Below are 18,357 nucleotides of genomic sequence, written 5' to 3' on the forward strand. Positions count from 1 at the left end.
CAAATTACTTGCAAATCTGCGGATTTGGGCTAAAAAGGAATCACCGAGTCCAATTTAGGATTGGACTTTGGAGTGCCTAGGAGCTGGGATATCATTTACTCCGACAGCTCGGCATTGTGCCAAACAAATTGCGGGCAAATCTACAAGCTTGGGCCTAAAAAGGGATCATTGGCCCAATTCAAGTTTGAACTTCCCTTCTTCTTTTTATTTTATTATTATTATTTTTTTATAATACTAAATATTTTAACACACACAGTATAAGGGAAAGTCTGAACTTTCCTGATTGTGAGGGTTTTTGTTTTCTATTTTTGGGAGGGTTATTTTGATTATGTCGTGCTTTCTTTTCGTGCTTTCTTTTCTTCTCTTAATACTAAAGAAAGAAAGAAAGAGAAACAAGAAAACAAGGGAAGCCCATCAATTTCCTAAACCTTTGCTGCAAGAACAGGAAAAATGAAAGTGTCAAAAGCCCTTACTCTCATCTCATGTTCAAGTCCTAAGAATGCCAAATCATTCGAAGCACAGTGTCCCATTTTTCATGATAAGGTAAACAATTTGTGCTTGCGATATCTTAAATATATTATGCTTTCACCGCGTCCTAATCACATGGTCTAATCCAATTTATTAACATCATGTGTTGAAAAATTATATATTCCGTTTCCATACCACACAGAAAAGTAGTTAATTACCATTTTTTTTTTGAAGCATAGTTAATTACCATTAAATAAAATTAACTTGACTCTTTAGTCTTTACAAAGAATAATAAATAAACAAAGTAAACTTGATTGATTCTAAAGATAAGGTCACCGAAACAGAGGTGAGGTCCATGGTGTAGGCATATATACCAAACATTTCTTGACACTAATCATCACGGATGATCATGAATGATGATACTGGGCCCATGGGCAGAGTAGTTCATGATCTTCACACAATTTATCACTTCATGACTTGGTCTTTTTCTGTCCGTTTAAGTTGGCGACCAACTACAACCAAATTTTTTTTTGGGGGAGGTATATATGCACTATCAACTACACAAGAATTTTCTCAAACAGTTTGAAAACTAAACAAATTAGGCTAACAAATTTAAGGAAATTCTTGAACGTAATTGTTATTAGTTTTTTGTTGGAAGGAATAAGAGACATAGGAGGTGTTTGGTGGTTGTTTTCAAACAACCATTTTCAGTTTTCAAACAACATTTCACGCATTTTCACACACTTTTTCACCTTCACGTATTTCCACAAATGTTTTTAAACAACAATTTTCAGTTTTTAAATACATGTACCAAACGGGCCGATAATGTTGCATTTCTAGTTTATATCTAGTTTAGTTTGTGTTGTATATATAGGTATATACAAGATATGTTGTAATATATATACCAAAAGGTGCCTCTTGAAATGTCATAACTATTCAAATTGGTGCAAATTGGATATACCAAAAGGTGCCAATTGAACAAAAAAGTGTCTATTGACCAAAAATTTGTTTGTTAAATGAAAAGATGTCTATTAAAGGAAAATGTGACTATTAAATGAAAGTATGTTTATTGACAAAAAATGTGTTTGTTGAACGAAAATGTGTTTATTAACTGAAAGGGTACCTATTGAATGAAGGTGTGCCTATGAATGAAAATGTGTTTATTGATCGAACATGTGCATATTAAATAAAAAGGTGTCTGTTGAAGGGTAATAATCTTTTGAATATAACTAGTGGTTCATATTCATTTGGTAACTTCTTCTCAACTTCTTCTCTTTCATCTTTCTTAGAAACACAAAAAACCTGTGGATCTTCTCCAAAATTGCTATTTGTAGAACCCAATAAACTTAGTTATATCTTAGGAACAAATTTGTAGTAACACTTTAGCAACTCTTGTGTGGGGCAAATATTGTCTGAGGATAACTTTCAATTATGCCTCCAAGTCAATCATTTTTTGTTTGCTTTTATATTATTAAGATTTTAGTCTATGTAATTTTTCTTTTAAACACTTAATTGCGTTAAGTATCTTTTAATTTAATTTTTTAGTTTATATTTAGGAAGACATGGTAGAGACTAAAACCCTTTGAAATTGATGGTCATGATCATAGTGAGAATTGTACCATCAAAAAACGTAGAAGTATTATAGGATTTTCTATACATGTGTGTGCGTGTGAAAGCAATGATGAAATTTATGGAATTGTGAAAATGAGTTTATAATTATTATTATTTCTTTAATGATAACTACTTAGAATTCTGGATGTGAATTGTAGAACATATAAAATATATAGTTCGGAATAGTTTGAATTGTATATTACTTTTTCTTGCTATCTTTTTGGGTTTTTATATTACTTGCTTGAATACAGAGGGAATTGACAATATAATAGAAAAAAGAATATAAATTAAAAACTGAAAATTGAAAACTATAATAGTTTTTTTTTTTTTTTTTACATTGATAATCAGTCTGGAGCATATTCAATTCATTATAACTTTGAATATTGAGTTGCAAATTTTTAGATATATAAAAATACCTCTGGCTTGCACTTTTAGCACTTCACTCTTGAATAATTTGAATTGTGTCTTGCGTGGTTAATTGATAAGAGCTGCAAAAACTAATAGCTATCCAATGGAATGGTGCAACTATACACCAACAGTCACTACTAGTAGGAGAAATAAGAGTGACACGGTTTGCAAAAAGTTATATTTTTCTGTTTTTTTTAATCGTAGACGTGTCAGTAATTTATGTAGCCAAGTGACACAATAAAGAGTTGTAAACAAAAAGTCAAATGTTTCGGCTATTAGTTATTACTAGTATTATGCCCGTGCGATGCACGGCTTAATCAAAATTCATATGTAAATCATTTTTTTTATTAATTTACTTAAAATAAATAATAAAAATAAATGAATATTTTAATTTTAAGTTACATAATGAATGCATGTTATGTGAGACTAAGGTATCATAAAATACATACATATATATATATATATATATATATATAATGATTTTCAATAATACGTTTAAACTTTAAAGCTCAATTGGTCACATATATTTAAATGGAAAACTTTTGAATTTAATAGTTAAAAACTATCCAAAACAATAATTGAAATCATGTTTAAGTGAAACCTCAATTAAAGAATTAAGAACAATCTAAATTATTAAACATTTAAAAATTTGAAGTAGAGTAAGACTCACATGAGAATTTAATTTTTGTCCTCGAAAGCATGGAAGAAGGCATGAAACTTGTCCTCGAAAGCATGGAAGAAGGCATGAAACTTGAGTGAGTTTCACCCTACCATGTTTAAGTTTAAACTTAAAGTTTAAGTTCTGTCTGTTGCATGCTACATGTGTGTGTATATGCATGAAAAATTATCTGAATTTAACATTTATTGTAGAAAATAGGTGGTATAGTCTTATTCCTGTCTAGCTAATTCTTGTTATAATTCATTTGTGTAACATGTGTATATGCATGAAAAATGATCTGAATTTAACATTTATTATAGAAAAGAAGTGGTATAGTCTTACTTCTGTCTAGCTAATTCTTATTATAATCCATTTGTTTTACGAAGAGAGAGAGAGAAACATTTCTTTTGACACAAAAAAAGTCAACCCGTATAATATATAATAACTAAGATCTTAATCTTTGGAAGTGGTATCTCATGCTGATTAGGATTTCAATTGTGGATTTTGGTAGTTAGAAGTTAGTGCATAGTAGTTAATAATTAGAAAATTACTTTGAAATTTTTTAAACTAATCTCTTAAAAAAGTTTTAGTGGAGTTTAAATCACGTTAATAAATTATCTCTCTATTCAATTTTTTTTTTTTAAATCATGTTAATAAAAAGTTATTGATAAAAATATTATTAGTAAACATTTCTTAGGCTTATCTATTTAGCTTTGTTGCCAAATTTATATAAACTCTTTTATTTTTTTTTTCCAAAGAATATAACACAAACAAAAACCTATAAACAACAATTTACATTCAATATAAAGAATATAATCAAACTTATCCAAAATTTAAAATTAAGAAATTAACACAAATTATAAATTTATAAAAAAAAAAACAAAGAATAAATCTGTTTGTTTTCTCTATCACTTTGAGAGATGAAAGTGTGAGTATGTAACTAAAACCTGAATCAATTATGAATTGGGTTAAAACGTGTGTGAGAAGTTTTTTTTTTTTTTTTTTTTTTTTGAAGTTAAAAAAAATAGCTTAAACAAAATAAATAATAATAATAATGAAGAAAGAATGCATACTTGTTATGGGATTTAGGCATTCATATATTGGAACAAATTTCACTTCAAAAAGGATATATATATATATATATATATATATATATATATATATATATATATATATATATATGTGTGTGTGTGTGTGTGTGTGTGTGTGTGTGTGTGTGTGTAGAGTTTCATTTGATATATAATTTAAATCCTATTAGAATTAAGATTTCTAAACAATCTGTTTGTTGCTATCTCATAAATCCCATAAAAAGTGGAATAAAAAAAATTATATGAATAGAAAGAAAAAAGAAAACATTTTTTTTATGGAAAAAAGGAAACTTTTCTTTTATAACTATAAAATAAAAAAATAAAAAAACATTTTTTTTAGAAGAAAAAACATTTATTATATATAAATATTTTTTTTTTGGAGAAGAAAGAGAAGGTGTTTACTTTAAACTCAAATAATTATTACCTTATTTATATATATATATTTTAACTTTATCCAAAAACATTTTTGGTAATTCGGTATGAATAATAATTATCTAAAAAGAAAGTCACGTGTGAAGATAAAGATTTCATTGTAGAATACTTCTCTATTTTTTTTTTTTTTTTTATGGTTATTATGTTGTTTTTTTTTTTTTTTTTACATGAAGTAATATAATTTAAATTAAAAAAAAAAGAATAGAGAAGATTGTTGCTATTTTTTGTTTTTTAAATTAAAAAAAAAAAGATTAGATGAAGAGTTTGAATTATAATCAAATTAAATTTTTTTTATCAACGTATAAATTAGAATAATAAAAGTATTAGATGAAGAGTTCAGATTGTAATCAAATTAATATTTTTATCAATTTAGAAATTATAGGAGAAGAAGATAAGTACAAAAAAAAATATTTATTTTTTTAAAATTTTAAAAAAATTTCTGCAATTTAGTGTAACCACTTGGCAAAACCATGACTTTTAAATCCAACTTTAAAAGGATTAGATGAAGAGTTTAGATTGCAATCAAATTGAGATTTTTATATTTAGAAATTGTAGGAGAAGAAGATAAGTACAAAAAAAAAAATTATTTTTTTTTTTTGTTAAAATTTTTTTTTAAATTCTGCAATTTAGTGCAACCATTTGGCGTAATCACCGCTTTTAAGTCTAACTTTTACTATATAGTATATGATATAGATATAGATAATATTATTAATGGTAGGCCCGCTCAATGTATTTTGGGCCTAAGGTAGCGATATTTACTTAAATATTAGTTAAATAATATTTATATGATTTTTAATATATTTGTTTCATTTAAAATATAGTTTTATTTCCTTTTTTGATACAAAATTACTAAGTTTTTTCATTCTAGTTCCACTAATAATTTCTTTTTTCCAATTGATAATATAGCAATTCTACCTAATCTTTCTTGTGACATAGTTGATATAAACTAGGATTTCATTAATTTTAATACCAAAAAATTTCTTTATGCAGACACATTTATAACTAGTATTGTGAGTAATTTTTTATAAACAATAATTCATCTGAAAAATGATCTAGCCTTTTATATAATTCTGTATGTTAATTGGAGTTTTTTTTTTAATCTTTTTGAGAAACTCTTTTTTTTTTTTTGTAACTTTTAGTTTTGCAAATAAATCTAAATCATTAATATCAAAATAAATATCATATTTTAGAAAGATTAAGACAATATTTTTTTCAAACTATCATTATCTAGATTTTAACTTTTCAATAAAAATTTAAGTTGAAAGGAGAGAGCAGTCAAACACCACACATTGATTGATAAGCAACTACAAAGAAAGAAAAAAAAAAAAAGAGAGAAAAAAAAAATTTAAGATAGAGAGTAGCAAGGTGAGCAGTGAGATAGGGGAAAAAAAAAGGTTTTGATGTCTTCATAAATGAGGAGATGTGAAATTGTGGTGTTTTCTTTCTTCTTTTGTTTGTCATTGTTTTAAGAGATAGTCACAGTCTCTCGATCTCTTAGTAATGTTGGATTTCATGTAATAAACATTGGATTTCAGTAATGAATTTGATTGGAAAACTATTAATTCTTATTTTAATTTTAATAGAGAAAAAAAGGAAGATTTTTTTTTTACCTTCCATTATTATTTTTTGGGGAGAATGAAAATTTTTACACTTTTTTTTATATATAAAATAGAATTCTACTCTAATATAATCTAAGTATATATGTGTATGAATCTCCTTCTTAGAGACTTGAACCCTGACTCTCGTTTCTCCCACACTTCACAAACATTTATACTTATGGAGTGATCATCGTGCTAAGGGTGTGTAGTGATTTTTACACTTTTAAATTGCCACAAATAATGTAAAACACATTAATAGAGTGCACAACATTCAAAGAGAAGATAATTTTTATTGACTAAAATTTTTGGGTCTTAATTAAAATTATTGCACTGTGAAACAAATAAACAATGCATTGCATTGACCAATAAAAAAGCTTTAATTCTTTTCTCTCTTTTGCTAAGTGAGAGGCAGTATTATTGTTTTTTATTTATTTATATTAAGCTGTAAGTAAGATGAATATAGTATACTTTATTGGTTAATAATAGAGGGCCTTTTTTTTTTTTCTTCATATGGGAGCCTTATTCCATTGCCTAATCTCCTAATGGTTGAGCCACCATAATTAAATGGTTTGATATTTTATCTTTGGACCAAAATTATTTGATTTTAGTGAAAAATATAAGTAACAAATTTTATGGGGACAAAATTAAATATTAAAATCAATGGCTTCGGACCTAGATAGAGGTGAGCTATATAGCCCATTGGTGATTGGATGGTCTTTAGTAAGTTGATCATTCTATTTTTTTTTTAATTTTTTAATGCTAAAGTGAAAGTTCATTTATGAAACAAAATTTAGAAAGATACTAAAAAAATTGCATTTGATACTCCTATTAGTGGATTATAGTCAGTTGAATTAGTAAAGTCTTTTGTCACTGAATAAAAGATCTGGAATTCAAAATATGCTAACACCAAAAATCAATTTTAAATTTGGTAACTTTAGTCACAAATTATCATTAAAAAAAGTACCTATTTCAAATACTTTTCTCGAATGCTTCCTTGCATCTTCATGAAATGAACGTTATAAGTTGAAATTTTATTGTATCTAAAATATAAATATATAAAAATTAAGTCATCATAAAGCGATGAAGGATTCAAAAGGATGGCGTAGACAATTTGATCCTTGTACTCAATATGGTAAAACAACTTCAAAGTTGAGTATTAACATTCACTTATAGAGTATTTTTTATAAGGGATAGAATCATGTAATGTTTGCAATCAGTAACTTACTAAAAAAGCCCTAATGTTTTTCGTAATTCCATATTTTTTAGGGATTCCTTGGACCTATATATAAAGTAAAGAGATTTCATATCTATGTATGGTCGGTAGGGTAGGGTGTTCACATGCACTGAATTTAACAAGGAAAAGACTGGGACAAATGCACTGAATTTAACTTGAGCTAATAAAGTAGAAACGATATTATTTTTATTTAAGGAAAATTAAATTCAACTATACAACTTATTGGTCAATGTAACTGCATGTTTGAATTTAATATACTGCATCGAACAACATCTAAAGTTTGTGCTTTTCATTAAATAAAATGTTTGTGGGAGTGTAAAAAGGGGTAGATTTTGGGAGTTAAAATGAAGTGTGAATTAAGAACACTTGTGTATTACAATTTTTTTTTTTTTTTTAATTGAGAAACATGTCCTTTTGCAGATTGAAATGAATATTAGAGTGTAACCGGGAAGTATCTGGTTTCTATGTGTATGTTGCTTTGTCGTCCAATCATTTGTAATTCCATATATATATTATATACACGCACAAAATATATTAAAACAGCTAGCTAGCTAGCACTCTTTTGTTTTAACGATGCTCTTATATATTAAAATAAAAATTGGAAGATGATTTGATGTGTTCATACGATCCGATAAATTTGTTAATACAAACATATGACCGAAACAAAAAAGAAAATATTATTTTGGTAGCGGTGGGGAGCATCTATGTTGTTTAGCAAAGCAACATATATGTGTTGGTATGTATAAATGTGAAATGGATACAAAGTCAATTACTTAATAACAAAGAAAGTGGGAAAACGAGTAAAAAGGAAACACAAAGTGTAGTGTACTGTAGACTGTGTAGGCATCGTTCAATTAATGTTCGTGTTCGTGTTTATGTTCGTATATGAATATGCATTCCTTTTTCAAATGAAAGAGAGAGAGAGAGAGAGAGAGAGCTGAGAACGTGACAGACGGAAAAGTAGGAAACAGATCAGATCCTTCTAATAATAATTCACAATAATTTCTCCGCGTTTCCATTCCAGTAGTGTCGACTTTCCTTTTATTTATTTATTTATTTTGTTTATTCCTTATTCAACCAAACGTAAAGATTTTTACGTTAAAGAATATATGAATTATGAAATGAATATGGTACGCGTTCTTTTCTGTCTTTTTATTATTATTATTATTATTTATAATATAAACCTAATCCTAATGGGATTTCTTTCTCCTTCCTTCCCCATCATCACGATGCTGAATGCTGATGATGCCTAATAATGCCCTTGGAATTTGCATACACTCCCCTTCTTTTCTTTTTTCTTTTTTTTTGATAACCGGTCAGAAACACTCCCCTTCTTTCGTTGCTGGTAAATGGTAACCTTAGATTAGAGGATTTTTTTTCGCCATTTAGCATTATTTTAGCAACAATTTCATTAGTTAGTATGTTTTTGAAACATTTTAACAAATTAGCATCTCTAGTTTCTTAGACTTAATTTTAATGAAGAAATTTAAGTTTCACACACTCGATTTTGATACTCTGAAAGGTTGATGTGGAAATTTTTATACACGTAGAACTTAAGTCTTAGAGACTCGAGTCCTATTTTTTTAGTTTTACATTTTTGAAAAACAGAGAAGAGGAAAGAAGAAAGAAGAAAAAGAAGAGGAGAGTGGGTTTTGTTTTTGGGTTTTTCAAAGCAAGAATTCGAGTCTTAGAGACTCAAGTTTCACGTGAATTTTAAATTCACCTTAACTCTGCAAGCACATGAAATTTGAGTTTCTAAAACTTGAGTTATTACAATGAACGAGTCTAAAAAGCTCGACATATTAGTTTTCTAAATAATTTAAAAATGCTGCTAAGTAACAGAATTGTTAGCAAAATTACGTTATTTTTGCAAAAGAAAATTCTATGTTAGAAATAGTCCCAAAAAAAAAAAAAAAAAGTCTTTTGAGAGTTTGGTGAGATTCATGGTTACTTGTTATTAGGAGCGGGGTGCGTGTGGGACCCCACAGTTGGTTTATACATATATAAACGTAACGTTGGGTCGACCCAGTTTTTCATACATTTGGAGTTGATGTTCGCACTGATTAGCGCCCGGTCTCGGTCAGCATATATTAAGCTTTAGCCTTTAAAGGGCCTAATCCCATAAATTTTCACATTTTATTTTCTTTTTGGTCCATAAGGTTTTTCTAAAATGGCAGTGGCAGCTTGATAGTCCCACCAGCTGCTTTACAGCTCCTCCATCCCACTCTTCTGATTATGATTCTATTCTCTTAATTCCATTTTCTTGTTTCAAAGACAAGAATTTTATGCAGGAGAGCAAAGAGTGAGAGCACTGCACTACATCATAATTTTTGGTTAATTAGATATTAGGCAGAGATAAAGACAGAGACACAGAAAGATGGCAGCTGAAGAAGGTCCAACTTTGGAGTACACCCCAACGTGGGTTGTTGCTGTTGTGTGCAGTGTTATCGTCGCCATCTCTCTCGCCGTCGAACGTCTCCTTCACTACACTGGCAAGGCATGTCAATCTCTTCTCTTTTCTGCATCCATCGTATCATTTCTATTTCCTTATTAGTCTTAGTCTTAGACTACTTTGGTAAACGAACTGATCATCATTAAATATTTATATAATGAATGACTCTCCCTCTCTCTCTCTCTTTTGCAGTATCTCAAGAAAAAGAACCAGAAGCCTCTCTATCAAGCCTTGCAGAAGATCAAAGAAGGTCACCAGTACTCTCCACTCTCTTTCTTTCTGTATTACATTATATATACATACATACATATATATAGAGTTGGATATATTCTGGGTGTGCCTGATCATATCATTTTGTGGTGTGTATGAATGCAGAGTTGATGTTGTTGGGGTTTATATCACTGCTACTCACAGTGTTCCAAGCACGGATTGCCAAAATTTGCATACCCGAGAACTTAGCCAATAAGTGGTTGCCTTGTAAATTAACAGATGCATCTTCTTCTACTACTACCCATTTCCAAACCTTGTTCACTTCTTTTATTCCCCGTCGCCTCCTCGCCGAGACAACAACTACTTCCACCAGTTATTGTGCTGAGAAGGTACTTAAAAATATTTTTCTGTGTCTAAAATTTGGAACTTAACCGCAATCAGTGCTTCTATCCGTATTACTATTTTGGCTATTGGTGATTGATTAATGGGGTTTTCTAGTTATTTTAATCAAAGTAGATACGAATATACCACAAGGAATCAATTTTTAGTGGAGTTAGTTGGCTTTATCAACGCACCAAAGCAATTTTTGTATTTTAGTTTGTTGTTTGTAGTGTATTGAGTACTGTTTATTTGGGGGGCGGGGAAGGGCCCATATGAATTCTTTAAAAAAAAAAAAAAGAAGCAAACTACAGATAAATTTTTTAATCATAACTTGGAATAACATTTAATTTTTGAAGTCTTAAAAAAACAAATATATTATTGATTGGTGGAAACTTTCAGTCAGACTTCTCAAAGCACATGCATAGGTTGCAAATGCATGTGCTCTTCATATCTACATACTTGTTAAATCAACGTGCAGGTTGGATAGTTTGAATTGTCACATATTTGGAATCCTACATTTGACTTTTTACTTTTTACTTTCACGATTTCTATAAGTTGTTGTTGTTTCTATCATCTTAGTTCAATCTGATTTTGAAACATAAAGGATCACTTTGATTGGATTGACACATTACTCCCCCTCTCATTTCTGCAAGATAAAATTTACATTATCTTTTTGGTCTGGATGATTTTACAGAAAAAAAAAAAAACAGAAGTTATTATCACATTTGCCATCAATGATCTTCATATTAGGTGCAAAATTAGAACTGTCATAATACCCAGTATTGTTAATCAAGTTAACCCAGTATAAATAAGAAGATTTGAGAACCAAGGTTCTTAATGCTCATGTTTTAAATACTCCCAAGCATATGTGTTTGCTGTTTCAGGGCTTTCCCTGGCTTCCTGGTCACTTACTTAAGATTTAATAGTAAAAAGACTTAGAACTTGGAGATTCAGCTATTATGAAATCAGCCTCCTGGGGCAGGATGGTTAATGTGCTCATGTGAGTTCTAGCTTTAAAACATTCAAGTTAAGTCTGTAAAAATCAAAACCCTGAAGATACAGCAATGCAGTTGTTTATAGGTAAAGCACACATATAATTAACGTGATCATTTTATTTTTTATTTTTTTATTTTTTATGCTGAGAATCATCAACGTGATCGTTAAAAGAGAGTAAATTGCACTAGATAGCTTGTCCTGAATTACCTTCTTTTTCCTGTATAATAGAAAGATACAACTATGCATAAGTAAATTGAACTTAGCTTCTATATATAAGAGTCTTTCTTACCTGATGATTGATGAAGCACCAAATTTCTTCTGATATGCATTGCCAATGTAACAGCAAGGATACAACTCCTTAACTTAAATAAATCATTAAACCTTCAGAAAATATTGAGGTTCTAGTCATGGATAAGGTTTCAAGCAGATATGTTTGACTGATTATTTTGGATATGACTTCACAAACTCTTACTAGCCAGGGTGCATTTTCAGAGTAAATTCTAAATTACCTTAGATGAAGCATCCCATATGTTCCTATTGAAGAGTTTTTTGGTGTTCCAACAAGCCAAAAAGGTTTTTTTTTTTTAAAGTTGGTCGTTTAATCTTTGGAGTGCTTATTTTTTCAACTAATTCCTGCAATTGCTAGTTATATATTCAGTACCCTTATATGATACACCAGATAGCCTTAGAGCAATATGACCTGAGGTGATTGTTAATAGCAGAGTTCTCTCCAAAGCAGTGAAAAAGAATTGCAGAGTATACATGCCCCTTTGAGGCTATAGGACATTAATTACTGTTCCTTATTGTTAGCAGTTTCTTTTCTTTTTCTGCTCTTTTCTTCTCCACCATTTTCCTTCTTTTGAATCGTCTTTGTGTATTATAGACTCTTGTTCAATCTTCTGCACTAGCTAAATCTTACTGGTAGGAAGCCTGTATTACAAAATTGTCTGCTAATGTTAAATTGTTAATACAAACAAAATATTTTTACTCTTCTCTGTTTGAAATTGAATAGATCAACATCTCCTAGTGTAGACAGAATTATGTAATTTTTTTTCCCAGTTGAGACCTTTGTAAGCATGCATAACTGAACTCAGCATCATATAAAGTTATTAAGGTCTTCAAAGAATGATCTAGGAATGCAATGAAAATCTAATTTGTTAACTAAGGTTGCACATGTGCTTATGAATTGACATATCTTATTATTTTTTTGCTTTCTTTACGTCATTTTTTCAGGGAAAGGTCCCACTGTTATCTCTTACGGCACTGCATCATCTTCACATATTTATCTTTGTGTTAGCTGTTGTGCATGTGACTTTCTGTGCTCTAACCATTCTTTTCGGAGGAGCAAAGGTTAGTTGTCCCTATTCTTATAATTATCTATCTATTTCTTTTTTCTTTTTTTAATTATAACCAAGAATTTTTATTCTTTAACCTTAGTGTCAATTTTTCTATAATATGTTTAAATGATGTAGATACGTCAATGGAAACATTGGGAGGATTCTATCTTGAAAAAGGAAAATGATCCAGAAGAAGGTAATGCTCAATTTCTCATTAAAGTTTAAGTCTACATACTTTCCTGTGTTGTGTTTCCTTCTGCTGAATCCTGGATCATAAAATAAATTTATTCCTTACCTCAATTCTTTTGGACTGAATGATATAGAATTGAGTCACTCAGAATTTTTCACTATGGACTGAAATTTCATCATTCAACCTGAAGCGTGTGCATTTTCTTTAATATCCAACAACTACTTGCTGTTGTTTACATCTTTTCCCATGAAATACTGTATTTGCAGTTCTGAAAACAAACTTTACACAAGTCCAAGATCACGATTTTATCAAGAATCACTTTGTGGGTATTGGCAAAGATTCAGCTTTGTTAGGATGGGTGGTAAGTTATAGAACCCTTTATAATCAAGTCAATCTAACTGTTTGACAACTAATACCATCTATGATTACAACCACTAATAATTTGATTCATCAATGTTATTAAGAAGGATAATGTAATGATCATACTTATCAATAGTTTTTCCATGATGGAGAGCATTCAGTTCACTATGGTTTCTTGGTCTCTCTTCTTCAGAATATAAATTTCATTGATGAAATTTGTGAAAAATTACAAAGTGACCATCCTGACTATTTCCATTTTAAATTTGTTTGATTAAAAGTTGGCTTACGAAGATTCATAACTTAATTGTTTCCAACTGTATCCCAGATTGTTTTATAAATATCAGGAAAAAGAAAAACCACTATCTTTTACCTCTCCTTTTATGCCAGACTGCACATAAATATTTTTTTTGAAACCCATGTACTACTCAAATGTTAACAAGCCTGAAATGCTTAGGGAAAGGTCAGTTTCATGAAAAAATAAAATAAGAACAAGAAAAAAAAGGGAAAAAAAAAAAGAGAGATTAACAAAAAATGATTTCACTCTGAAAATTTAAATGTTGCAGATCACCTTTCCTGTGCAGTTTATGTAATAATAATCTAATATGAAATATTTCAGTTACGACATTAGAATATCACTTCTACAGCCATAATATATATGAAAGATAGAAATCATTTCTGGGATGCTTGCCTGACTTGTAATGGACATCAGAATTGGGCAGTTTACAAAAAAATACACTAATTTTTTCTTCTCTACTATTACAAACAAATGATTTATTTTTTTTAATGACATCATCATTTTCAGCATTCATTTTTCAAGCAATTTTATGGGTCTGTGACCAAAACAGATTATCTGACAATGCGACTGGGCTTCATTATGGTAAGTTATATAAAGTTCTATATGTATTCAATTTATTATTCTTTATTTTTATTTCAAAACCCCATTACTTTTTACTTCACTAGATAATCTTTCTGGTTTTAATATCTTTCTTTTCTATAGACTCATTGCAGAGGAAACCCACAGTTTAATTTCCACAAGTACATGATTCGTGCCCTTGAAGCTGATTTCAGGAAAGTCGTTGGAATAAGGTTAGTCACAATTATTAAAGACATTCCAAGTGCACTCATTATCTTATTTTCTATATTTTGAGCTTTACTATATCTAATGTGGGGTACATCTTATAAGGTTAAACCAATAAAAAAAAGTACTGACTTAGAAGGTTTGTGCTTATGCTCAACCTCTTTTGTTTGAAAAATGTTAGTACTTCTATTTTCCATGTATCATATTACAATATACTAGCTCTCCGTGCACTAAGTACTTTCTAATATGATTCCTCTAAGTTGATAGATCCTACTAAACCCTAAGTTTATCAATTGCAGTTGGTATCTTTGGTTATTTGTGGTCATTTTCTTGTTGCTGAATGTGGCAGGTAAGCTCTCTCTCTCTCTCTCTCTCTCTCTCTCTCTCTCTCTCATTAACAAAGTGTAACAGGTTTTTTGCACATAATTGAATGTATGGCCTTAAGGCCAACCTTAGCAACACATTTTTTCTATTCTGACTCACATTTATAATATGGTCCTAAACCAGGTTCTGAAAACAGTGTAGAAATTTTCGTTGTAGAGGTTTCAAGATCTTATCCATTTGACTTACATTTCTATATCTAATTACTATTGAAAGGAACGTCATGTTCCATGAATTATTCATCAAAATTTCTGAGTTCCAATGACTATAATGCCATAGTCCTTGTCTCTGTTCTAGGCTCAGCCACATGAAGATCATTATCTCCAATCCATAATGTATTATGATTTTTCTTGCAGGTTGGCATGCGTACTTCTGGATTGCATTCATACCCTTCATTGTAAGTTCTACGTCATAGTTTTCCTGTTAAATTGCTTATGTATTTATGCAATTTGATTAGTCACAATTTTGTGAAGATTATACCTTGTGAAAACATTTTGATTGCCAACCTTTGTTTTTTGTTTGTGCCAGAAGAGAAATTCCAGCAAAGTTTGTTTGTGCACTAGGTCACCCTAGAATTTAAATCTTGATGCCCACTAGCTCACATGACAGATTGTGCTTATGTGTTGTTGTTGTTTTTGTTTTTTTTTTTTTTTTTATGATGTTGGATTAAAAGGAACTAGCCAGTCTTACATTAACTGCATTTTCTGAGGTAAATTCCTTTTGATATACAAGGTGGGTTTTGTATGTAAGATGTTATATATATAATTGGTTTTTAACCTAATAAAGCAGTGTCATTGACAGTTGGTATCTAGTTCTTCCTTTGAACACTTCTAACCTATCACGAGGAGCTTGTAATATTTTAAAGCTGAATGTTACAGTTCTACACCTAGTGTAGATCAAGGAAAAATTGTGCTTGTCAAATATAAAATGGAGTCCTAGATCATCAATTCAAAGAAACCATCATATGTCCCCTCAAAAGCTTGACATGCTTATCTAGGATCAAATCATAAACATCTATCGTAGCTGCAATTGAGCATTGCTACAATTCACCCAAGCTTAGGCTCTATAAAAGGAATCTTACAATCTAGCAGGTGCTTCCAGAAATTTAAGGAGCTCTCAGTGGTATGAGATAATTTTTGGGCAAGAATTTGGTATATACATGCTCATTCTCCCTAAAAAGGAACCTGTGAAAGATAATAATTATATTAAGCTGTATTTTTGCAAGCATGTCACTAGTTTCTATCATATTCAACTTGGTAAAACATAGAGATCATAATCTCCACCTTATCTAATCATCCAAGTCAACTAAGATTATTTTTAAATAAAATTCCATAAGAGAAAAAGCAAGAAAATTCCTAAAATTGACGTCATAGATGTTAAGGCGATCCTTCATTCAGTTGACTTCAAACTGTAGCAATACGCAAGCAAAAGCTCTGTTTTCATTATAGCTGACTGTCTGGGACAAATGGAACATGTGCCAAAAGATGTCAAGAAGGATGTTATTCCTGGTTTCATTAAATAATACTTGTGTACTAGTATTTACAAATATAAATCTGTTAGAGATATTGGTTAGGGATTTTGTTATGCCTAGATGAATTAAATTTCACAATTATGTTCTCAAGATTAAATTCTGTACCCTTCAATTTTTATCCATTTCATCAAGTCCTAACACATGTTTTTGTGTGTGTGTGTGTCAAAAATATAAGGAAGATTGCATGCACTATTTAAATGGCTGAAATTGTTCAATTTTGAGTGTGTGGCATTTCTACACTAGAAGGAAGACTGGATATAGACTTTGTATACCACTTTATGATATGTTCCTCATCAGTCAACCATGCCACCTAGCAGCTACGTGTTATCTATACTGTTATAGTTGAATAGATGGATTTCAGGCTTTTCTTTCAAAGATTTCAGGCTTTTCAGCTTCTGAAGATAAATGTGTTAGCTCATTTCTAGTGTCTTTTCCATACTTTTGTTTAACTTACCATGCTCTTTAGTTGAAAATAACAATCAAATAAATGATTCATAATAATTGTGCATTTGTCTGCTCAAATCATCAAACTACATGTTCATCTTGTAAATGTCCTAGATAACATGTAGGGTAAGGGCCATAACATTGATATTGTTTTTCATATTTTACAGCTTCTACTTGCTGTGGGCGCTAAGTTAGAGCATGTAATTATCCAGTTGGCCCATGAGGTTGCCGAGAAACATGCAGCAATTGCAGGTGCTTTAGTAGTTCAACCTTCAGATGATCACTTCTGGTTCCATAGGCCCCGGATTGTTCTCTTGCTGATTCATATCATCCTATTTCAGAATTCATTTGAACTGGCAGTTTTCTTTTGGATATGGGTAAAACAATTAAAATTTAATATTCATTGCATACTAATGAGACAAAGATAAATTGGAAATGAAAACTATGGATTGAATTTCTATGATGCTTCAATATGTTACAGGTTCAATATGGATTTGACTCGTGCATAATGGGAGAAATCGGTTATATCATCCCAAGACTTGTTATAGGGTAAAACAATGATAATAATTATTCTATTCTTGAAACCATGTGTTTCTATTGATGAACCGAATCTGATGTTAAATGCCAATTTTTATTCATAGGGTATTCGTTCAGTTCGTCTGCAGTTATAGTACCCTACCACTGTATGCAATTGTCACACAGGTTAGTTGGATCATCACTAAGAATTCACCTTCTTTATGATCAATTAACTTATGTTGGGATTTTAGGCTGATGAAGATTGCTGAATTCCTTAAAATGTAGATGGGAAGTTCATTTAAAAAGGCTATATTTGAAGAACACATACAAGAAGGGCTTGTTGGTTGGGCTCGAACGGCAAAAAAGAACAAGGGTTTGAGAAAGGCTGCTAATGGCTCAACTACTACTACTACTACTCGGGGTTCTACTACTCATGCATCAGGCCAAATGAGTCCAAAAGAAACTACTCCTTTGGCAATTCAGATGAATGAAGTATCTGCAATGGAAGAAGGCAATGCAGGAGAGATCGCAACTGCAACTCTCTACGATGGACATAGATAAGGGTATCATAGTCTCACTCAAAACTCTTATAGTTAGCCGGGTTTTTTTACTTCTTGTGGTTAAGGTGAAGTTAGAAATAGTTGTGTTTTGATATATGCTACATATTTATTAAAATTGTTCAAGAGAATACTATGTAGTTGGTTTATTGATTTTATTTCTTGTATAGTAATGATGATGATGAGTAAAATGATGATATAATTTTGATGTAAGTAGTTAAGTACTAAGTTCAATAGAATTGTTTGCTAGCAATCAGAACTAAATACCTTGATAATATATCATGTGGAATTATTTTCTAAAGAAAAGTCATTAGTAGTTATTTCATTAGTAGTCATTATATTCAAAGAGTCTATTCATAATGGATTATTCAAAAAATGGCACTCAGCTAACAAAACAAACACAACCAGATATCAAGTGCTTAAAATG

General features: G+C 30.2%; 1 protein-coding gene across 1 annotated transcript; it reads left to right on the plus strand.

Moving 5' to 3' along the window:
- The first annotated feature begins 9,514 nt into the window (after window positions 1-9,514).
- LOC142631310 (MLO-like protein 1) lies at window positions 9,515-18,143 on the plus strand. The gene is made up of 14 exons (XM_075805453.1): window positions 9,515-9,994; window positions 10,142-10,199; window positions 10,325-10,548; window positions 12,770-12,886; window positions 13,009-13,069; window positions 13,330-13,424; window positions 14,226-14,300; window positions 14,421-14,509; window positions 14,801-14,850; window positions 15,239-15,279; window positions 17,025-17,234; window positions 17,339-17,406; window positions 17,499-17,559; window positions 17,659-18,143. The coding sequence occupies exons 1-14, from the start codon at window positions 9,875-9,877 to the stop codon at window positions 17,932-17,934; spliced, it is 1,545 nt and encodes a 514-aa protein (XP_075661568.1). The 5' UTR covers window positions 9,515-9,874; the 3' UTR covers window positions 17,935-18,143.
- The last annotated feature ends 214 nt before the right edge of the window (window positions 18,144-18,357 follow it).

Source organism: Castanea sativa, chromosome 4 (assembly GCF_040712315.1).
Source record: "Castanea sativa cultivar Marrone di Chiusa Pesio chromosome 4, ASM4071231v1".
In the NCBI taxonomy this organism is placed as follows: Eukaryota; Viridiplantae; Streptophyta; class Magnoliopsida; order Fagales; family Fagaceae; genus Castanea; species Castanea sativa.